This window comes from Danio aesculapii, chromosome 12 (genome assembly GCF_903798145.1).
Source record: "Danio aesculapii chromosome 12, fDanAes4.1, whole genome shotgun sequence".
NCBI lineage: Eukaryota > Metazoa > Chordata > Actinopteri > Cypriniformes > Danionidae > Danio > Danio aesculapii.
Window position 1 is genome coordinate 4,406,974 of NC_079446.1, and position 25,000 is coordinate 4,431,973.

Genomic DNA, 25,000 nt, shown 5'->3' on the forward strand with positions numbered 1-25,000 from the left:
TAGATTGATTGGTTCAATATAGAGATTGAAACTGAAATGAGGCTATGTATGAGAAAGTTCCACCTCTCTGATTTATATTTGGTGACGATGTCTGTGGGTGTCACCATTCAAACTGAAAGTAGACCTTTCACTTCTAATGTCTGTAATGTTTAGAAACTTTGCCGTGTGAAAGCAAACCACACCAAGAAGAAAATGCACCATTGAAACAATTTTAATCCCTGTTTCGGAACAAAATCAATCTACAGGTGTAAAAGCACTCTTAAAGCATGTCGCTTTTATTAATTTAATAATCATGTAGCTTTGTACCTGTGAATCATATTGTGCGAGTGGAGGTATACCAAGCCCTGCAATGCACCATGGGTAATTGCTGCTATCTCCACTTCCTGTAATGGTTTCTTGTGCACTGAAAAAAGGGAAGAAAAAAGGAGGATGCCGTTCTTGCTTCTGCAAACTACAAATGTTTTTCAGTTCTGCATCTGACCAACTTTAAAGGCCACGGTATACTTCAAAGTTCTTTTTCGTCCTTTATTTGAGGTCAAAAAGATGTCTGAAAAGGCTGAGTCATGATATACTGTTTTCTAACCTTCCGACACCCCCATGGCGCAACAGTAGGTGGGGCTGTTAATGTGTCACGTGGCAAGTGGACTCTTAAACACAACAACAATGACGGCACATTGCTTTCTATTTGCTGCAGACAGACAATAAATGGGGGAAAAAAAATTGTGTACCAAGTTAGGTGAGTGGGCTTGACAAACCACCTGTAGAAAACGTTCTTTCATCTCTTTAACCGACACTTGCACCAGTTTTGCACACTTGTAGTGGACATGTTCTTACAATCAGCACAAAAAAAACACTGCATTTATGAAGTAATTGGGATTGACAAACCACCTATAGAAACCCTCCTCTCTCTCTCTATGTACCTATAGATATATTTATATCTATATCTATATATATACCTATATCTATATATATATATATCTATATCTATATCTATATCTATATATCTATATCTATATCTATATATCTATATCTATATCTATATCTATATATATATATATATATATATATATATATATATATATATATATATCTATCTATATATATCTATATATATATATCTATATATATCTATATATATATATCTATATATATCTATATCTATATATCTATATCTATATCTATATCTATATCTATATCTATATATATATATATATATATATAGAGATATCTATCTATCTATCTATATAGATATCTATCTATCTATCTATATAGATATCTATCTATCTATATAGATATATCTCTCTTTTTTAGAACTTTACCAGACGTGGTGAGAGACTATTGTGTTTATCATCCGGTGTGTGACACCAAGTCTTTAAAATCTCTCCGCGAGCAATAGTACATGTGCAGATATATTTGTACCAGCTCTGCTACTTAACCCTCCAGTTTATTCATGTTGCCATCTTAAAGGTGCAGTGTGTCAGTTTGACATGCAGTGGTTGAACTAGGTTTTGCACTCCTGGTTTAAAACCCATGCAAGTGCAGGTTGCCAGATTGACGACATCAACAGGAGTATGCCTTACTATCGAGCCTAAAGGCTGATTTAAGTCGTGTTGTAAATAAAAGCAACGGTGCACGATAGAAGTAATATTCTACATATTAAAATACGTTTTTGTTCTAAACAACACCAGAAATTTATATTATAGAAACGCCTTCTATTTCTTGCAGCTGAACAACAGAAAACGATGACAAACCTCAGGTACACCTCATGTGCTTTATTCAGTCTTAAATGTTAATAACGTGAGTTTGAATGCCATTTTACATGACATTTATGGTCATATACTGAAAGCAGCAGCAGATAGTTCACCTCAGATCTTGAAAATTAAATAAACCATTCGAAATTGAACTTTAGAACTGTGATTCAGTGTAAGCCAACACATGTCAGTGATTCAGCAGCTACATTTAATAATGTTAAAGAGGTTTAATATGTAATAATTAGGTTATAAACCTTACCATTCGTTGGTATGCAGTGAGTGCACTATTCTGTGCTTCTGAATGGCTGTATTTAAATATTTCTGTCGTGTTACAGCTGATGCAAACAGCCTAATTGCTTATCAATGCAAATCTCGTCACGTAGCATATTGTTAGTACACAGGGTTACAATGTAACCTGCTTACCTAATGTTTACGTTCGAAATATTTATCTTATTTGCTAATTAATAATAAACACATCGTGTGGAACTCTGAATCTGCTTCTCATTTCAGAGTCTGCTACTGTCCACCGGAGGTCCCATTTCGGTCACGGATGCCTGCTTTGAGAGCATATTCTGACTGAATGGATGATAAGCTGTTTTCCACCAAGGCAACCCGGGGTGCTAAAATATAATTGGCTATACTGACATTGGGCGGGTTAAAAGAACCAAAACAAAGACAGCCGTTCCGGCACGTAACTCACATTTTCAATGCAGAATATCTGACTTGAAATGTTGACTTAGCATGTTTCTTAAAAATCTGCAAACATTTTATGTTATTTTTATGCTATAGAAGAGCCAAAAACTTACATACAGCACCTTTAATGTTGTTGTGCTGGAGGTTTTTCTCCTGTCTGACTCTGAACTGCGGAGTTTCAGGACACACCCACAAATTGCGTAATGATCATAGACCAATGTCAGCTTAAAGGTGTCCATAATATAAACTCCCCCAAACATTTCGCTTTGGTGAACTGTTTCGAACTGCCGAAACAAACTCTAAACAAACTTTATTTTGGACGGATTTTGTTCGAAATTACATCATTTCAGCTCTTTATTTCGTTTGAAGTATACCAGGGCCTTAAACATCTACAAGCTCGCAGAAACCACCAACTCACCCTCCAGCAGATCTGAGGCAGAGCCCAAACAGTACTCCATCACCAGCTACAAAAAAAAGAGGCAATCAATGAGTAACAGACACAAAACAGGCAAGGTGGAGGTAAAGAAATGGAATAATTGCTGTTAGCAAGTGGCGCATGTAGGGCTGCTATTGTGGTAAATGGAAACAGTGTTAGCGGGTCAGAACATTCTCTTCCCTGAATGAGGCTTTAGCGAAGCGCTCGGCCTTCCTCCCACACACTGAAACACTCACCCATGCTGTGTGTTCGCGCAGGTAGCAGCCTCTATACTCCACCGTGTTGGGGTGCCGCAGCTTTTGAAGGAACTTCACCTCTTTGATAATATCCTGCCATTTCTGCAAGAGGAACGAGAGAACAATGAGCTTTCTGCAGGCCTTCAGTTCAAACACTACATTTCTGATCTGTGTGTGTAATGACAAAAAAAAAAAAGTGTGGTCTCTTCAAATGTGGTGCGGTGAGATTGCAAATGAGGCGTAGCTGGCACTTTGCATTGAAGCGTTCGGTGTTACAGTGAAGGGAGCAGTTTCCCCCATTTAAATGAGACAACCGTCTATTTTGGCCAGAGTAAAGCTATGTTATTTGCATAATTTGAATACAATGCCGGGACTTGCAAAGAACAGAACTTGCTAACGTGCTATACAAAAGGCACAGTAGGGCCGCATGTTAACTCAAAAAACACACTGGTCTAGGAATTGGTAGCAGTAAACTGTAATCTCATAAAGCAATTTATTATCCTTTATATCAGTGTTTCCCAACCCTGTTTCTGAAGGCACACCAACAGTACATCTTTTGGATGTCTCCCTTATCTGAACCATTCATTTCAGGTTTTCAAGTCTCTTCTAATGTTCTGATGATTTGATTCAGGTGTATTTGAATAGGGAGAGATTGAAATGTGTACTGTTGGTGTGCCTTCAGGAACAGGGTTGGGAAACACTGCTCTATATAGCTAACAACTTGGATTCTCAGCAAACAATTGATCATTTCTATGTCACACCACTAGGGGAAGACCACCATGGTATACGAAACATTAATATCTCCCTTTGACCTTTGCTAAGAAGATGGATAATTGTTGTGCAATAAAATATAGCTATAAAATATTAATAAATATTAATTAATTAATATTAAAATATAGCTATAAAATATATATAAAATATTACTAGCCGACGAGGAGACATGTCTGGGCTGTGCTTCTACAGAAATTCCCTCAAAGAAAGAACAGCTAGAAAGGAGAAATTTATGGATTTGTGCCAAATGGTAGAGTCATTAATCCATACCAATCTATGGTACCTATCAGCGTTAATTTCGTAATCATAATTTTCATGACGTACAAGTTTCTACCGACAAAAACCAGACAGAACTAAATAAAAAGCGATGACGACGACAACTATAATAAAAGTATACTGACATTTTCGTTGACTAATAAAGACGAGACGAGAACGTGATTGAGGGACGTTTTTTTGGAAAATATCCAATCAGAATTAATCTTGGTGTGTGATATATGACGCACACACACACATTTGAAAAATAACATCCACAGTAGACGCCAGATGCGATTACATCATCACCTATAGGGGGCGTCTGTCTAATTAAGCTGTAATGAAATGGCAACAGCTGAGCGAAAAAGATTCACGTTTGATCTCAAGACAAAAAGACCGTAAAAACAACAAATCTAAAGCGACATCAGCATGCCCGGGAATCATCCCCAAAGGTAAACTGATCTTTTTTTAATTACCAGTGTGTGTGCTTTTGCTTAATTGTAACGGTATAGCCCAGGCATGGGCAAACTCGATCCTCGAGGGCCGGTATCCCTGCAGAGGTTTGCTCCAACACTAATCAAACACACCTGAACACCCTAATTAGTGTCTTCAAGATCACTAGAAAGCTACAAGCAGGTGTGTTTGATTAGGGTTGGTGCAAAACTATGCGAGTTTGCCCATCCCTGGTATAGCCTCTCGTTGACCTTTAGAGAATTCACTCCGTTAGATTCTGCGCACTTAAAGTTATTAAATCGGTCAGTCTTAATTTCATATGATCATGGCATTCATACTCGCGTGATACATTTTAGCTGCGGCTACAGTTTAGCAAACCCGCTAACTCGTGCTAGGTTCACGTGCTGTCTGCGTCTGCCTCGATCGTCATGACAACAGCCATTTACGGTGTACCTATACCACAAACAAAAACAGCTTTAGGGAACTGCTTTATCACTTTAAGCGATGTGATTGTAAGAACATGTCCGCTACAAGTGTGCAAAACTGGTGCAAGTGTCGGTTAAAGTGTCAGAGAGATGAAAGAACGTTTTCTACAGGTGGTTTGTCAAGCCCACTCACCTAACTTGGTACAGTTTTTTCCCATTTAGTGTCTGACTGCAGCAAATAGAAAGCAATGTGCCGTCATTGTTGTGTTTAAGAGTCCACTTGCGGCGTGACACATTAACAGCCCCACCTACTGTTGCGCCATGGGGGTGTCGGAAGGTTAGAAAACAGTATATTATCACTCAGCCTTTTCGAACTTCTTTTTGACCTCATGCACGTTAAGCAAGCTCATACACGACATGCAAAGTGTAATGAATGAGGAGGCATGTGGAGGTAATTATGTGATTTTAGCATGTAAAAGTCATATTTATGTGTATAAAATATATTTTCCCAACAATAAAACTGTGGGTAGTAATGTTGGAAAACTACTAGCCACAGTGGCTGGTGATCAAAAAAGTTAAATGTCAAGCCCTGGTTACAAATATATTTATATTTTCTATTTTTCTATTTAACAAATGGCCATTCGTTTGATGTGTATTCTACTGCACAATGTAAAAACACTCCCTCTGCCTATTGTATTACCTTTTTTTTTGCACTTGGCTGTACACACAGTATCTGCATCAAAACTGAAGGCACTATAATCAGTCTGCCAACACTTCAGAACATCCTTTGTGTCAGAAACCTATCGACGATGCCTAAAAACACTTCTCAGGTAGGCAGCTCAATTTATTTATTTATTTTTTTGGAACTAAGCCATCATCTTGCTCTTACATAAAGCCACCTGCATGTTGTTCGAAATTTCTCACAGCAGGATTCTGGAACACAATGTATAGTTATCGTTCCACAGCCATAAGGCGAGAATGTGTCTGTGTCTGTAGTGTCTGTTTAAAATCCAGTGTAAAGACGTTATACCCCATTAAGGGGTTGTTCAAACAGAATGGGGTTTTCCTTTCCAATGCATTACTTTTTATAGTTTTTTTAATGTAAACACATGCTTGACTGACGTGTTTGACCATTATATTCACGTCTTTTGAAGCGCCATGAACGTGAGCACTGCGTTTTGAGATGCCTTGTCAAGTTAAATGATCTTCACCTTTCACACATACTGCAGCTCACAGCGGTGGACCAATCAGGAGAGCTCGGAGGTGGGGCAAGTGTTAGTCTATAGCAGGGGTCACCAATCTCGGTCCTGGAGGGCCGGTGTCCCTGCAGGGTTTAGCTCCAACTTGCCTCAACACACCTGCCTGGATGTTTCAAGTACACCTAGCAAGACCTTGATTAGCTTGATCAGGTGTGTTTGATTAGGGTTGGAGCTAAAATCTGCAGGACACCGGCCCTCCAGGAACAAGTTTGGTGACCACTGGTCTATAGTGTTATTTTACACTTGATTATAGAATTTCTGTACCTCGATTCTATTTTTAGCTTTGTTCTATTGTTTTCATCTGTGCTTTAATCTATTTTATTTAGCATATTTTTGTATAAATTAGTATGCAGATAAAATCCCCTACAAAATCATCCACATCAATGTAAAAAAATGAATTCTTTCCAAATAGAGTCATCTTGTGAAATTATACTTGTATCGCAGAAAAATGAAATACTGAAATGTTGTTGTTTTTTCCCAATATCGTGAGGAACTGGAATATATGTGGTTGTTCAAGGTAGAAATACTCAGAACTCGTTTGTGTTTTGTCATTTGAATAAAATAGCTCGTTATGGGGCGTTCACACCAGACGTGGCTTGAGTGAATAAATCAAGTAATAATTAATTAGACACATAAACATTGAGTTTACTCGCTTCATTCGCACGTTAAATTCGCTTCATTTACAGTAAAATTCACTTCACAATAGATGCAGATTCCAGTCATGGGCAGGGCTTCTGTCTGTCCGATGACTGTTGTTTCGTTGCTAAATGGCTAACATGGATTTTATTGAGAGAGTCGCTGTGCTTTAGGAAGGCAGAAAAACAGTGTAGATTCATTTGGCGCCATGTCCGAGTCCACTAGATCCTTTCGGAGGTGCACCAGCTCTGAGTTCATCAACTCCTCCTGAAACTGCTCCTGAATGATGGAAGCTTTCAGTGATACTTGCGACTGAGCCGAACCCAGTTTCATGAGCTGCTGTCCGGTGTCAGCAGGAGGACACCGACTACAGGCGCTACATCATAATCACGCCCCTACTACAGCAAGCTCCTGATTGGCTAACGCAGCACGAATGTCTGCTAAAGTTCAGATTTCCCATCTCAAACGATTCACACAATAAGCGTGTCAAAACGGTCAATTCGTGCGAATCACATCATTCGCACCACCTAAATCGTATGAATAGCTTCACGGGATGTCTATTCGCGTCTTTGCATTGACTTAGCATGTACATCACTCGCTCTTGATGTTTCATCAGTGTCTGGTGTGAACGCACCATTAGAAAGAAACATCTACACATTTAGGAAAAGTCAGTGTATTCTAGATGTGTTTTTTTTGTTTTGTTTAAAGTAATTAAATGACAAAATAAAAACATAAAAAAGATCAAAATGACCACCTCTGTAGTTCTAGTGTTAAACAGTTTATGTTAGAGGTGGGCGATATGACCTAAAATTAATATCACAGTATTTTTCATCTTTTGAACGGTGACGGTATATTATCATGGTATTACTTTCAATAGCAAAATAATATACATCTCAAGGAAGAACGGACAAAAGAAAGTCTCACTTCTATCACTCTTTAAAAGTTTCGGTTTGGGTCATTGTAAATGCTCAGTCTCGTTATGAGCTGATCTTCATTTCTCTGTGTTGGTGGAATAAAGCAGGCGAGTCAGCCGCACCAATTTATGAGCAGACAGAGCAGGATTCTCATGATGACCTCCAGCGCAATTTCGCTCTTTGTTATGAGCCGTAGTTTCAGTGTAAACTTAGTAAAGGTGAGTTTCTTTGGCGATGTGTGTACAGTGTTAGATTTTATATTTAGCGGACATTTGCGCTGAACACGCGGTGAATGCAACGCATCGAGATTCGGGCACCTTCTCCGAAAACACTCGATTGATCTCAGCTGGCGGATCAACATTTACCTCATGTTATGATCGCTGTCATCTGCGCCATTATTATTATTATAACTTTAGGTGAGGTTTGCAAACCTGTGCACTTTTCACTCTTCAGCCGTTTGCATTTTCTGCAGTAACAAAAGCTCCCTGTTATCTGACAGCGGGAAGCGTTGAGTGACTGACAGCTAATACGAACCAATACAGCGGCAGGGTAGAGCGATTCAGCAAGTTTTTAGAGAAAATCAAATCAGATTGCACTACAACCATTATATTCAGACACACAAATGCTCCCAAATATATTATGAGGGCGCATAGATTAAATTTCGGGCGCTCATGCGACCAAATAGGTTGCAATTTCGAGCCCTGTAGTATAAGGACAGGTATTCAGACCACAACTGAACGTTTCAACGATTCAAGAAAATTGAATGCCTTATTATTTAGAATTAGCTATTATTGATGTAAATGCAGCCGTTTAAGGTGCATAATTGATTTATTACGGTATTGACGGTATTAGAAAATCCATGTCGTGGCGCAATGTCACACCGGTGATGACTATGACACCGGTGTACCGCCCACCCCTAGTATATATGTAAATACTCACTTCCAAAAATTTATTAATTTACTTCAAGTTTGGCTTCTATGCCGCCTTTGCTGTGCACAGATGCTTTAGGAACACTAGATGTTGAATTGTTCTCACCTCATTAGACTGCTTGCCACTGTAAGACATCTTCTTGATGGCCACCACCTCATTGGTGCGGATGTCATGGGCCTATAAGAAACGTGCAAATAAAAGCAGGAACACGTGAGCAGTGGGAAAGAGAAGCACAGACAGTCACTTCATCTCTGTTCACTGAGCTGTGCGCGGGCTCTGAACGGCCTAATGGCCACTTACAAAGTAGACCGCTCCGAAGCTGCCATGGCCGATCTCACGCAGGTCTGTGAAGAGTTTCTCAGGATCCTCCTTGTAAAAAAGTTCCGCCACCTCCGGGTCCTTGAGACTCCCAGCCCGCACACTCGACGGCATGGCCAGCGCCTGCACACACAAACACAAGAGGAAGTTTGCATGTTAACATCATTGGCAACAATATCAATAGGAAATAGGGCTGGATGATATTGGACAAATCAGGCATCTCAATATTTTTTTCTCTGCGATACAAATTGCGATATGAAAACAATTCATTCAGCAGATAGCTTGAATAGCTCTATTTGGAAAACAATCATTATTTTAGACTGATTGAGTTGATTTTGTATCAAAAATAATACAATAATGCAAAGAAAAGTCAAATAAACAGTGCTTTATGGTTTTCCGGAGAGTCAAACAGTTTTCAGGTACAGAAATTGAATAATGAAATGTAACATAACACTGTGAAGTCTTCACTGTATTAATAATTCAGTAAAATTCTTCTTCATTTAAAGTTAAGGATGTACTTTTTTACGTGCAAATGTTTTAAACTCTCTTTTAAAACGCATGCAATTAAAAACTTTCAATCTGTTATAGATGTACTATGCAATGACTCCACAAATCTCATGCATTTTCAACTATAAAGCCAACTCAACATTGTAAACCCTTGATGTGACTATTGCAGACACACACATTGCAATACAGATGCTGATACAATATATTGTGCAGTCCTAGACTGAATGCTCAAAACTTAATAGAAATATGCACATGACAGGATTTGCCATTTCAAATTGAGACTACAATACCCAGGCACTACACTTAAAAATGTAACCCTAACAGAATGAAAAACCTGTACTTAGCTGTGTTTTTAAGGCACGTTTAAGATTTCAAGTGAATTTAAAGCATCTGGGCAAAAGAAATTATCAAGTCTGTAGCTTTAACAAATAAGAATTTTATTTAATTATTTATACAGTGACGACTGTCTTGTTATTTTAGATTTAATTATAAAATTTCTGTATCTCAATATGCTGTAAAAAACGCTGGGTTCAAACAATTCCTTCATGTTGTCCCAACACAAATCGATTAAGTTAAAATAATTGTTTTTAAATTTAAGTGGTTAGAACAAAACAATTAAGTTGTCCCTTAAAAACGCTTGTGTTGTTTCAGTTCATTTTAAATAAGTAGTTTGAACAAGCAGTAAATTAATTGAGTGTACTATTAAAAGGGAAAAAAATTAACTCACTTTTTACTCTCCATCAAGCGGTTCCAAGCCTTTATAAGTTTCTTTATTCTGTTGAACAGTAAAGATGATCATTTGAACAAAGCTGAAAACCTGTACTCATTGACTATCATAGTAGAAAAAAAAAACAATTCAGTGCTTTCCGGCTTTCTTCAAAATATCTTATTTTGTGTTCAACAGAAAAAAGAAACTCAAGCAAGTTTAAAACAACCAAAGCATGAGTAAATAATGACAGAAATTTCATTTTTGGGTGAACTTTCCCTTTACGACTAAAAGGAAACCCCTAAAGCACTGTTTTACTTCGTTTTCATCTTTGCTCTGTTGTATTCATCTATGATTTAAAGTTATTATACTACTATTTCAGGCAGATGACCTGCTCTACAAAACCATTCCAATCAATGAATTATTATTAATTCTTTCCAAATAGTGTTATTATTAGTGTTATTCATTAAAATGACATTCATATCACAACATATAATCGCAGAAAACAAATTATTCGCAAAGTCAGGTTTTTTTCAATATCATGCAGTCCAATTTAAACCTAAAATATAACAATTAAGAGAAACCAAACAGGACAAATCAGCTGTAAATAATGCATTTAGCATATAGCAAACTATTTAAAAATCTAAAATGCAGCTCACGCTTTTCACATGGGCAGAAATGTGGATAAAAGCGGGCCAAGCCCTATATTTCTACAACAGACCATGAATAATTAATCCAAGCAACCAATAATAGAAATATTCATCCATGTTAAGAGTGACATTCCTATATACAAACCAGAATGGGGCAAATGATCAAAGTCAACAAAGATAGGAACCCTTATGAAAGTTTTAAATCTAGTAGGATTGAGTTGATAATAATGATTAATCCATTTATTGACCTTTATTCTGATCAACAGATACATAAATCCCACTGTGTTTTCAGTTGAGGCATGAATAAAACATCACAAAACATTACTTTTATGTTGCCTCAAATTCACAAAAAAAAGAATACACCTCCAGTTTTCTCTAACTACGCTGGTGCTTAGGTTCTGAAATTCAATTATATGAAAATATATATTTTTAAAAATCTAAAAAATGTATTACATAAATTATTGCAAAAAAAAGTACAAAAGTTGTCGGTAGCTATGTTTAAATCCACCTATTTCATGTGCATTTTAGGTAAGCACATAAAAATAAATTGATTAATAAAAAAAATAATACAAATAAAAACCGGTTGATGGAAATGCCAAGATGCACATACGTTTTGAAAATGTGCATAAAAAACATATGCGCATAAACTTTTTATTCGATAAGATAAACTACGATGGAAACACTTTTACAGCACAAATTCCAGTATGCGCATTAAAAAAAAGTCATGTGATTTTGTTATAAGGGATCATGTGATGATAAAAATTTAAATAGATAAACCAGCAGGCTGAGCACATTGTAAACCATCTGAACTGTCGTTTTGGTCATTCTAAAACGACGTAACCATTTCAGTATTAGTGTTATTATATTATTAATTACCACTAGAACTGTCAAGAGCGTCTGTGCTCCACGTCTCGCACCATCAAACGCCACCACGCGTTCATTGCGAGTCAGCATACTGTCTTTGAGGTGAAAAGTAATTTATTAAATAAAGAAAAAATTCACGCAGCTTCTCCTACCGCAGCAAATTGCGTTTTTACTTTTGATATTTGGCGCCAGTTGATCAGGAACTGACGATTTTGTTCTCTTTGACTACTGCTGCTTTATTCGCATGTCTTTTATGCGATATTCCTGTTTTGCGCATAAATTTAATTCGCATCTTTGGATGGAAACATAGCTAGTGTCACAGTTCAGCAGGAATGGCCGATATGGACTTAAAATATACATCACAATAATTGATGGTTTTTATTTTGGTAACAATATTGGTGACGATATAATTCATAAGTGTCCACTGAGAGACAGAAAAGTCCTGCATCTTTAGAGAATTTTTAATTTTCATATAAAGCGCAGAGGTCTTCACTGTAATGTTATTTCTGTTTCATTCATACTGGACACTAGAGGGTGCATTTACACGTAAACTACACCTATAGATTACTGATGAAAAATCATCTGCTAAGATGACGGCTGCATCCAAAAAAATAAAAATAAAATAAAATATTCGGATACTTCCATACTATATAGTACGCTAAAAACAGTATGCGAGCGGAGTAGTATGTCCAAATTCATAGAGATCGAAAAACAGTATGCGAGAAGTTCCTGGATGACCTACTATTTCCGGCGAGATTCTGAAGTGTACATCTATCCCATGATTGTCATGTCATCTATCATGAATAGGAGTGAAGTGACAACTAACGCAGGTAGGTCACGTGATCATGACAAAACGGCAGATGTACGTCTAAGTTCCATTCATACTACTCCCATTCATGTAGTAAATTCATATTCAAATGCAGTACCTACTAAGTAGTAGGTGATTTCGGATGCAGCCAATATAAGCGATTATGAGGCATTATGAATGTGAAGTTTTAAGATGCACAAATGAACACCGTAGTAACATTGTCTTTTGACATTTTCAGTTTTTTCACAGATATAACAATAGTCCTGTTTTGAATCTGACACTGAGATTTGTAGCTCCACCCTCTTTCGAGAAGAGCACAATCTCATTTAAATTTAAAGCGACAGTCATCAAAATAGCACAATTACTATCAAAGCCTAAAAGGGTCAGTTTAAAGAGTTATAATTTATTAATTTATAATAATTTATAATTTATTTATTATACATTATTTGTGAGGTGTTTTGAGCTGAAACTTCACACACAATCTACAGATATCAGAAAAATCTTGTAAAAAGGGGCAAAATAGATCCTCTTTAATAATCATGCACTGTACAAATAAAACACAACACTGATAAAAAGTCATATAAGATCTAAATATAGTAAAATTCCAACAGAAGACAGCTATTTAAACATTTCGCTAAAAATATTACCTGAATAAAAACGTTCTTTAGCATCATTGAAACATATACATTCCATATTTATTCCATAATTATTTTCCATATTGAACAATAACGATATACATGTTTCCTCTAGGATTTTGACCAGCTGTGGCGGCAGGCCTTTTACACAGATCTACCAACTACCTGTGGCGTTATTTCAATGACAAATGTCGTGAGCGCAGTATTAGAAGTCGAGATCGCATTTATGTAATAGCCTACGAGCATGCGGATCTCTTTGCTTGCGCGCCGATTTCCTCTGCTCGTGCACAAAACTTCTTGCAAACTTCTTCCCCTCAAATATAAGCCGCTTCAAGAGCGTGCAGATCTTGTGCGGTCTCAAATAAACGCTGCTGAAGTGTGATTTAGTGCGTTTATGTAACGAGTATGTCTACAGCATTTATTAGATTTGCTAGGAATATTTATGAATGCCTCCGGTATTAATGCGTCCTGAAGTAAAGTAAAACGGCTATACGACGTGTTTGCTGGCCTCACGCATCACGCACCTGTCAGTCAGTATGTAACCATAAGGGGTTAAACAAATGACACACAGCACTACTACAGTTACAGAAAAGTTTGCGCTGTTATAATTCACTTACCCTTTAATAGGTTTTGGTGCGATTATTAACCCGCTATTAAATTTGAATGAGAAGCTGTAATATAGCAGTAGCGGGATGAATCTTGGCGTGGCGCCCCGCCATGGAAGAACGAATGTAGCGGAAACCATGTGTGTGTGTGTGTGTGTGTGTGTGTGTGTGTGTGTGTGTGTGTGTGTGTGTGTGTGTGTGTGTGTGTGTGTGTGTGTGTGTATATATATATATATATATATATATATATATATATATATATATATATATATATATATATATATATATATATATATATATATATATATATATATATATATATATATATATCTCGATATAAGTTGTTAATGCTTCCAGATTTAAAAGAGTACCCCAACAATGACTGAAGACACAAAAATTAGAGGGTCAATTAAGTGGCTTAACATTTTCCGCCGATAATTTTTCGTCGGCCGAAAATTCCGTACATCTCTAACATCAACACACTTTAGTATCCCACTGTTCAACATTTCTATTGTGTGATTGGCTCTTAGACCAATACAGAGTAAAAACAGTCCAGAGCTTATCATTGACATAAATTTTATTGTGATTCGATATAATAATAACGTTTATCGGCCCAACCCTAACACATTCTATTAAAATGTGTTTTATCTTCAAAATATATGTACATAAGAAGTTATCAATAGGTTTATCTCCCGCGTTCAATAAATATGAGTGCGCAAATCTTGACTGATATAGTGCGTTATGCGTTTTATTCTGTTGATTTATTAAATTAGGTTGAACATATCTGATCAAAATGGCGTGATCTCAACGTCAGTCCGATTTATGCAGAAAACTCTTGAGGCTTCACAAACAGTCAAGCGCCACTAAATGATGTCGATGCAACAGAGTGCATTATATAAGAAAAAGCTGAAATAGGGTGATGATCTGAAGCATCCACGACAGCGCTGATTGCATAAGAATAATAGTGCTTAATTATGCATCACATAAGAGCATTGGAAAGCAGGACGCTAGACCAGACACCTGACTCACGATTCCAATTCACACCTCTCCACGACGCTCTGAGTCATTTCCATCTCAAGATTAGGCATTTAGCACACACGCATAAAGAGTCACCTGGAAAGAGCTAAAGCAGACCAAATGGGAGATTCTTGTGCTCTGTGACAGTGTATGTTCAATCACTCTCACATGCAGAACAGTATTGTGGTGAATCTTGTGGGAATTTAATATTAAAGAAATCGTTCTTTCAAAATTGACAGTTAAAGGACTAGTTCATCCAGAAAGGAAAACTACCCCAAGATTACTCGCCCTCAATCAGTGCTTAAATTGTGAATTTTGAGGTCCCGGAACAGATCTGGGTAACAGATCCATCATGTTATCCGAGGGGGGAAAGGGGAGAGACGGGTGGTGTTAGGTGCGGTGGATGGCGGAGGGGTCTCGCAGACGAAGGTTTTAATTTAATTTTAATACTCGGTAGTCTTCAATGCATAAATAAAACAATTAATCTTTGCTAAAGTTAAAAACTGTAACCTCTTGTACCCAAAGGGTTTAAATTCCCTTGAAATCTTAGTCACAGGTCTTAAGCACTGCTCACACTGTGGGGTTATCCGAGGGGGGAAAGGGATAGACGGGTGGTGTTAGGTGCGGTGGATGGCGGAGGCGTCTCGCGGACGAAGGTTTTAATTTAATTTTAATACTCGGTATTCTTCAATGCATAAATAAAACAATTAATCATTGCTAAAGTTAAAAACTGTAACCTCTTGTACCCAAATGGTTTAAAGTACCTTGAAATCTTAGTCACAGGTCTTAAGCACCGCTCACACTGTGGGGTTTCAGCCACGATTTGGTTGTCTGAGACAAACTTGGGAAATCTTAAAAGATTCCTGAAGCTAAAATTTGTGTCTTTGATTGTTGGTTTGACATGTTTATAGACAGGCGCTTAATGGCCGTTGAAATTGGATTTTTCCTCCGATAAAGTTCTGGCAGTGTCCGAAAATTTCACACTTTTTTCTGCAGTGTTACAACAGTTAAGACGAACGTCAAACCACAAAACAATAGGAGTGCAGAATCTGATGATGCAATCCACACGACAACTTCAAACCACAGCAGGGAAATGTTAAAAAAAAAAATTCTTCCTGGTTTTATTATTGAGGCATGCTATGAGCTAAATTAACGCTACAAATAGTTTATGTTTGCTGTAAGGAATCGTTTCAGAACGTGGGATAGTGAAAGTGTCACAAATGGATGACATCAAACTGATGGTGAGTTTTCTTCTGTCTTTGGCATGTCTTCATTGTTGTTCATTCTGACATTATGACAGCTGAGATCTTAAGGTTCAAGCACACGTGCATGTTCCAGCAGCCTTCGCATTGCACTTGTCGGGGCTGATGCAGATGCTGACGCGCACCTCTCAAAAAAATGTAACTACACATCGCAACATGCTGCGTGAACCCGTTGGAGCGAGTGTTTACAAGTGTCGAGTCTCGTAAAGGAGCTCCCGATGGAAACTTTTGTTTTGTGCACATCCACAAGTACCTACCTCAGAATGAGAGAGTTTGAGCTACTTGTACATTAGGTAGCATTTAGAAAAAACAAAACACCAGTGAAGAAACTCGATAAAGAGGAACATAAAAACCTACTGCCAGCTAGCATTTCGGAAGAGTTATTGCAAAACAACATAAACAGCAAGCAGAAGTATAAATGCATAACAACGCGCAAGGCAGCAAATCGAATTAGGATATGTAGAGTATGCCAATTTTAGTCGTATTATTGAAGAGCAGTGCGAACATGTAAACACCTTAATGGGGTTGGGCTGATAGACGATGCTATCGTCCATCGCCGATGCTCAATAGACAACACGATGCCGAGCCAGCATCGCCGATCCTCCGCCCCACCCCAGTCGCGAAAAATACACACTTAGGCACCGTTTATACAAATACGTTTTAATGTTAAAATGGCATTTAGAACGAAAATGATCCACATCCACACCTTGTTGTACCTAGCATTTCTGAACAGACCTCCGTCCGCTGAAAACGCACATCACGTGACCACACACACAGCCACACACACATTCATGCGCTCGCCTGAGCTCCAGTGAGCAGTGCACGTCGGACAGTTTATCAAGGAAGTACCGCTGGATCGCGTTTCACTATAGTTGTTAAACGTGATATTCAGACATCCCAAGTCTCCAGAAATTTCCAGGAGTCTCCCGCAAATGCATCCTTAAACTATTTCCATCATGTAGGATTTTCTCCACTTTTGGCGACAGGATAGTCTATGCACGTACGGCTGTTTGACACGATTGTCTGCACCTACAGAGTCCGTGAAGGAGCACAGACACCTGCATCGTGAAATGCAGAGGGTTTTTTCCCCATACGGCGTATGGTATCAAAACAACACTCTTCCAGCAGTTCAAGCTCACATCCAATATCTTGTTTGTCATGGGGGGCATGCATGAAATGTTCCTGAATGAAAGTGAAAGTGCCAAACTGCAGTTAAAGTCGACAAATGAAAACTGAAACACCCAAAGTCATATGAAACTCCGGAGGATATGTGGATAGTGCGGTGACGCAATGACGTTAATCGAATTATGTGCTATAACATGTAAAACAGGATTATAAAAGGGTTGGGTTGGTGGTGTATGGCCCCTAATAATATCTCTGGGGGCCCCAAAACTGCTTGGGCTCTTAGAAATTTATTTTTTTTTTTATTTCAGAAAGTGTTGTGTAACTCAAACTATTATACGTGCATTTATGAGAGAATGCCTTTCTGGCTGATGACAATGAATTTATGCGTAACAAAAAAGCCATTGGAGCTCTGAGAGGCACTTTTTATTATTGGCGGATGTGCTGTATTGGACTCACTTTGGACAGCATGAATAAACACCCACCCATTGCATTTGTAGAGCTTGAAAGAGCCAGGATAACCATAAATAACTCCCGTTGCATTTGACTGAAAGTAGTAAGTCATTTGCCTTGAAGGTGAGTAAAACATGGGTTCATTTTAATTTTTCAATGAACTAACCCTTTAATTTACTCACCCTCAGGCCATCCCAGATTACAGTTCATTCAGTAGAAAAGTACTTCAGCTGAAAGCTTTAGCTATGTGTCTTTTATTGATTCATAATGTTCAAGTCAACAACTACCGACACTTTCTGAGTCAAAAAAAAAACCTGTAGATAAAACTAAATGAATAGGAACGTCTTAGGAAGTGAAATGATCATTATTTATAACATTAGCTTCATTCCACGACACAAGCTTCCTGTCACGTAATGACTTGGGTTCAAACTTATACGTAAGCTGATGCTGGTTACTTGCTTTTCTTTATATAGGTTACACTTGCAGCATACAGGATAATAACAAATACAATTTTGATGGTAAAAAAACACATATGTCCTCCCTCTTTGTTGTAAAAAAAAAATTGCGACGGCTCAATGAGTTATTCTAGTCATTATGCAACTTTAATCTGTGATCTGTGAATTAAAGGCAATAATACTGTAAATAAAGCTCCATTTATTGCAAAGATCAATCATTTCACATCACAGGTATTAAATTTAGTTTGGTCTGTATATTCAATTCAATTCATGTTTATTTCTATAGCGCTTTCACAATGTAGATTGTGTCAAAGCAGCCTAACATAGAAGTTCTAGTAAATTAAAATCCAGCTTTTAGAGTTGAAGTACAGTTTAGTTCAGTGTGGTTTAATATTAACTTCTGGAAGTCCAAACACTGACGAGCAAATCCATCGATGCCTAGCTCCACAAGTCCCAAATCAAGCAAGGCAGTGGCGAGGAGCAAAACTTCACTTTCACCAATTGACGAAAGCGAAGGAAAGAAAGCTCGGGTGAAACCAGGCTCAGGTGGGCACGACCACTTCACCGCTGGTCAAACTTCATGTGCAGAGCTGTAGTCTAGGGGGCTAGAAAATGCTATGTTTTTATCAGGGATTCTTCGATCAGGATTTTTTGAGTTGATACCGAGTGCCGATTCCTCGTCATGGTGATCGGTCGATACTGATTACTGATTCTGATGTTGCATATAATCTCTTAAACATGTCTCTTATAACCATTTAATGTGGACACGTCAAGGTCAGAAGCAGCTATTTCAGAAAATAATAGATTAAACGGATAAATTTAGTAAGAAAAATGACTGACAATGCAATTTGGAAACATTGTAAATGATGGAAGAATAATTCAACATGCCTCAATGGAAAAAAAAAAGGGGCGACGCAGTGGCGCAGTAGGTAGTGCTGTCACCTTACAGCAAGAAGGTCGCTGGTTCGAGCCTTGGCTGGGTCAGTTGGCATTTCTGTGTGGAGTTTGCATGTTCTCCCTGCGTTCGCGTGGGTTTCCCCTCACAGTCCAAACACATGTGGTACAGATGAATTGGGTAGGCTAAATTGTCCGTAGTGTATGTGTGTGTGAGTACGTGTGTACAAGTTTCCCAGTGATGGGTTGCAGCTGGAAGGGCATCCGCTGCATAAAACAAATGCTGGATAAGTTAGTGGTTCATTCCGCTGTGGCGACCCCAGATTAATAAAGGGACTAAGCCGAAAAGAAAAGGAATGAATGAATGAAGAAAAGGTTCGGAGTGCATTCTTGATACATAAGAAGTTAAAATGCATCATCTTCTGCTTGTAAACCGGTAACTTAATACTTACGATTGTTTCATGTGATCGGCCAGATAAGCGAGTACCGATCGAGTCATAAAAAATATGATTATCGGCAGATACCGGTCTCCGGCCGATCCCTAGGAGCATCTCTAGTTTTTATGACTCTTAAAACGCCACTGCACTTTATGAATCAAAACAAAATGTTTTAATTAAATGTTTGACTAAAGAAAACGTAACTTACATCTTGAATAAACTGAGAGTGAGTAAATACCTGCATTTTTGTTCATAGATCAACTCTACAAATCAGATACATGATCTTCTAAGGCTTCAAAGAAATTCTATTAATAAAACGTTGTTGGAAAACCTTTTGTAGTTACACAATCTATACGTCGTCGGATTGATGGTTTAAGGCTACCTTTTTATAGCAGGCAAAGCCTTTCAGTATATTCATAAAAGCATTGATGAACATAGAATAAAGGTATTCTCTCCATCACTGTATAGCATTAAAGGAATGCATTTACATAACTTCATTGTTAGCAGGAATACATTTTTGAAAGGCTGCCAACAGATTATTTATATGTATTTTGAACATGGAGTCTGTTGTACTGTTATACAAAAATTCAACGTTACAAGCTATTAGAATTTCCAATACACAAAAACACATCAAATTGCATTTATTTTTTAGTTTGAGCCTCAAAAGATGCATTTTTCTTCTCCAATATGCGCTCAATAGTCGATACATAAATGTTTATGAGCTATAAAAGAGCCTATTTAATATGACAACACAAAACACACATTCAGAGTTACAGATTTTATCCAATACCAGAATAAATTTAATGATTACAATAGACGTTTCAGGCTTTAAAGGGTTAAATAATACATTACGAAGCATGAAAAAAGATGAAGGGATGCAGCTCGCCGAATCTATCAGTTTGCGTTGTGCAAGCATCTGAAATTAAACACCCAAAATAAACGAAATGCTCTGCAAAAACAGCTTGAATAAGGATTTAAAGCCCAGAAATGGCCGTTCAGCGATATTTTACGCCATGCATGTCATCCAGCTCTGCATTAAATGATTTATACGAGCCAGTCCTACCGTGGTTTATGGGATCCACTGTAGCTAGCTAGAGTCAGCTAGCTCCCGGCCTGCAGAGGAAAATCTGGCCTCTTCTCCGCCGTTTTACTTCACCAAAAGGGATCGATCCGAATAGCGATCCATTTCTAACGTATTTGTTCCGAGAGTATGTAGATGATACGAATGAATAATACTGCCGTTAACCGTTAACGGACTCGGATCAGCTGACTGTCAAGCACAACGAACACTTTTAAATCACAGTCCGAAATTCCGCCTCCGCCGCGCGTGTTTTCATCATTTTTTTGTCATGCCGTCGGTGTCGTGCGCTCGGTTTGCCTCTTTCTGTCATCGACGGGTCCATCCCTGTTTTTCTTTTCCTGTCTCATTCGCTTTTTGTTCAGGACTTCATGATGGCGGAGCGGGGCGGGAGCCGACCGGAAACCGGAAGTGCGAGTGAAGCGCAAATTAAGGGTTTTCTAATATTATCAAAATGAGCTATTAATTACACTGTGGACCTATTTATTTATCCTCATGTAGTGTTTTTTATCAGCCAAAACTATCCAGAGCACCATAAACCAGGTTATTTTAGTCAAAATTGTGAATTTTGTTTTCTTATTCAAATATTTCACAAATTATGTTTAACAGAGCAAGGAATTTTTCACAGTATTTCCTATAATATTTTTTCTTCTGGTAAAAGTCTTATTTGTTTTATTTCGGCCAGAATAAAAGTAGTTTTTACATTAAAAAACAAATTTAAGCTCAATATTATTAGCCATCTTAAGCAATATTTGTTTTGATTGTTTAAAGAACAATCCACTGTTACACGGGACATTCTGCCAGAAACGTACATGATCTGTCCTTGAAATAAAAACATGAAACAGTGACTAAAAAGTATTTAATCCCAAAAATTTCTAAAATGGACAGGTCATTCATTGGGTTCTCATTCATTTAGACGTTTTTGAGACAGTTGTACAGGCTTTCATTGTCCCTTAAAACACTTGTAACTCTGCTCCTCCATGACCACCACAGCATCTGCTCAGAAATCGGCCTGGTCTAGGATTATGGAAGCCTTGCCATCATGTCTCTTCACAGGTATGGGCTCTATGCACAGCTAGAGTTTTAAAGCCGCTGATAAACTTCTGGTGAAAGCTTAATGTGACTATTTTCAATTTCACAAGGTTGTTTTTACAGCATCGATGTTGTGATGTAATTACAATACATTCAGTTAAATAGACTTAAGCATTCATTTAGTTGTTCAAGCATAAAACGAGATGAAAGACCGTTGTAACCACTAGCGCCGTCAGTATCAACAGACTAGCGCAGAAATTCCATTGAAAATACTGAGGAAAAATAAACGTCATATTTTAAAGACATGGCGAGGGGAAATGGAATTTAATGCAGTGCTTCTTGTCCGATCTGAGACCCACTTCATGTTGTATATCTAACATTGATTTTTTTTAAAGAAATCAGATCTTAAACGTGACAACTTTGTAATGGAAAGATAGGTGACCGGAAGCCACCGGGCTGCCTGACTGAAAATAAAAGTCTGTGTGCATATAGCCCATTCGATTGCATCAATGACGCTGCATAATCTCTTGTGGCCTCGGGATGAGTATCCACAGGTGGAAATAGAGAATAAAGAAAATAATTAGCGTAGCTGCTGTTCATTTAAACGAGATGCAAATATGAAGTGTTATAAATGAAAATAGGAGTTATATAAACAAACATAGAAATAAACATGTAAAGCATATGAGTATTTATAACAAAATGTCGGGTACATTAAAACAGGAGGAGTGTGGCCTACAGGTGGTTGTCAAGCCCACTCACCTGCGTGGAGCACACTCATGCATCATACCGTTATGTGATTAATTGTGTGTATGCTTTACTACAAAGATAAGTCTTTAATCTTGTTTTGAACTGAGAGAGTGTGTCTGAGCCTCGGACATTATCAGGAAGGCTATTCCAGAGGTTAGGAGCCATACATGATAAGCCTCAACCTCCTTTAGTAGACTTTGCTATTCTGGGTTCTACCAGAAGCCCTGAGTTTTGAGATCTTAAAGAGCGGGTTGGATTGTAGCAAGACAGAATGTTGGTTAGATAAACAGGAGGTTGATTATTTAAAGCTTAAAAGGTAAGAAGTGATATTTTATAATCAATATGGAACTTAACAGACAGCCAGGAGGATAAAATTGGAGAGGGGTCTGGATGCAGACCTGGTGCAGTGCAATCTGAGCTGCATCCAATGCTTTTTAATGCACTCACCTAACCCCACCCGTCACGGTGATGTCACTCTCACTCCATTGAGTGCATTGTGTCTGACAATGCATCGCTGAATGAGAGTTGCATCATAAAGGCTGCATCCAGATACTATTGTAAAAGTGACATCATTTGATGCAAGAAAAGCTGACAGTGATCAATGGTGCGTTCTATTATTAAATTGTGTGATTTTATGCTTGTTTTTGTATGATTTTTTTTGAGGACGACAAGTTTACGTAAGGCCCTGTCACATTTTTATAGGTAAAAAAAGGTTCTAGTTGAATGTCCCATTCAATGACTTGCCTAATTACCCTAACCTGCCTAATTAAGCATTTAAATGTCACTGTAGGCTGAATTCTAGCATCTTGAAAAATATCTATTAAATAAAATATTATTTACTGTCATCATGGCAAAGATAAAAGAAACCAGTTATTAGAAATGAGTTATTAAAACTATTATGTTTAGAAATGTGGTAACAAAATCTTCTTTCCGCTACGCAGAAATTGGGGAAAAATATACAGGAGGGTTAATAATTCAGGAGGGGATTATATATATATATATATATATATATATATATATATATATATATATATATATATATATATATATATATATATATATATATATATATATATATATATATATATATATACAATTTGATTAAATTAATGCAGTATATTTACTTTATTTTTTTGTTATTTGAAATTTTCACAAAGATTTCATATACCTGTATAAAACATTCATAAAAAGAAAATACATACTGTATGTAGGAACCATATAGATAAAATGATAAATGCACTCAAAACTTTCAGTCTCTCATTTCCACGAACATGGATCATCTCTGCCCTTCAGCTTATTCTCACCAGATCTTCTGTCCAATGAAATGCTCTCTAGAATCTGTATATTTACACTATTAATAGATGCTAAAGCTGCGGCTGAAAACACATAAAGTGCACTCTATAGGGGATAAACCATTCAGGACAGTGTAAATATCCTTTCCATTGGCTCGAATAAAGTCTGTTTTAAAATACTCATTCATTTACTAATTTTCCTTTGGCTTAGTCCTGTAGTCCGGTTCATTCCGCTGTGGCGACCCCTGATAAATAAGACACTAGGCCTAAGGAAAATGAATGAATGAATGTAGATGAATGAGGCACATTTGATTAACATGTAAATTAATATTAATATTAAAGTAAATAGACTACAATGAGTGCATAAAAGTGAAAATACACCAGAAACGAAATATTTTCCAGCTCACATTTTAGCCCCATTTATAACAGAAATTTAGCACATTCATAAACTGATGAAGCTATATGAAAATAAATGAAATAAATAAATCTTCCCAGTTTCTAAAGTTAGCATGCAAATATGAACCAGTGATATGATGTTATGATATTTTAGATATTTTATGAACTGTCAGATGGCATTTCTGTGTGGGGCTTGCATGTTCTCCCCGTGTTTGCGTGGGTTTCCTCCGGATGCTCCGGTTTCCCCCACAAGTCCAAAGACATGCGCTATAGGTGAATTGGGTAAGCTAAATTGTCCGTAGTGTATGTGTGTGAATGAGAGTTTATAGGTGTTTCCCAGTGATGGGTTGCAGCTGGAAGAGCATCCGCTGCGTAAAAACATATGCTGGACAAGTTGGCGGTTCATTCCGCTGTGGTGACCCCAGATTAATAAAGGGACTAAGCCGAAAAGAAAATGAATGTATGAATGAATTGATGAATGGACTGTCAGAGAGCTACTGAAAACAATGATATCAAAGTCTGATAGTAACAACTCTTAAAATTATAATTCATAAGTCATACTTTTGTTTTTCAGTGTGTGTTATATTAATTACATTCTTGCTTCTCTTGTTTTGTTCGTTTTTCCCTCATTGTTAAATTTACAATGTGGTTAATGTACATTTTTTATTTAATAATAATTATTAACAATAATTACAGTCTGAGTAAATGCAATATACAGATTTTTGGTCAATAATAATAATAATAATAATAATAATAAAAGTCTAAGTAAATGCAATGTACTGTTTTTTGCATCATTATTATTATTCATTCATTCATTTTCTTTTCGGCTTAGTCCCTTTATTAATCCGGGGTCGCCACAGTGGAATGAACCGCCAACTTATCCAGCAGATGTTTAATGCAGCGGATGCCCTTCTAGCCCCAACCCTTCACTGGGAAACACCCATACACTCTCATTCATTCACACTC

The 25,000-nt window shown here is 37.4% G+C and overlaps 2 protein-coding genes across 6 annotated transcripts in view; one reads left to right on the forward strand and one right to left on the reverse strand.

Moving 5' to 3' along the window:
* Positions 1 to 20,970, reverse strand: part of taok2b (TAO kinase 2b) — a 363,536-nt gene extending 342,566 nt beyond the window's left edge. For all 5 annotated transcript variants that reach the window (XR_008838611.1, XM_056469103.1, XM_056469102.1 and 2 more), the window contains exons 1-6: positions 20,553 to 20,970; positions 9,057 to 9,197; positions 8,862 to 8,933; positions 3,117 to 3,218; positions 2,863 to 2,908; positions 307 to 403 (exon numbers count right to left, since the gene is read on the reverse strand). Coding sequence is in view for 4 of the 5 variants with exons in the window: in XM_056469103.1 (XP_056325078.1) it covers positions 307 to 403; positions 2,863 to 2,908; positions 3,117 to 3,218; positions 8,862 to 8,933; positions 9,057 to 9,188 (449 nt within the window). In the remaining variant the exon portion in view is untranslated. The remainder of the gene's footprint in view (positions 1 to 306; positions 404 to 2,862; positions 2,909 to 3,116; positions 3,219 to 8,861; positions 8,934 to 9,056; positions 9,198 to 20,552) is intronic.
* Positions 20,971 to 21,288: 318 nt separating this feature from the next.
* The window catches only part of cabp5a (calcium binding protein 5a), a 21,102-nt gene continuing 17,390 nt past the window's right edge, over positions 21,289 to 25,000 (forward strand). The window contains exon 1 of the mRNA XM_056469623.1: positions 21,289 to 21,623. The gene's annotated coding sequence lies outside the window, so the exon portion shown is untranslated. The remainder of the gene's footprint in view (positions 21,624 to 25,000) is intronic.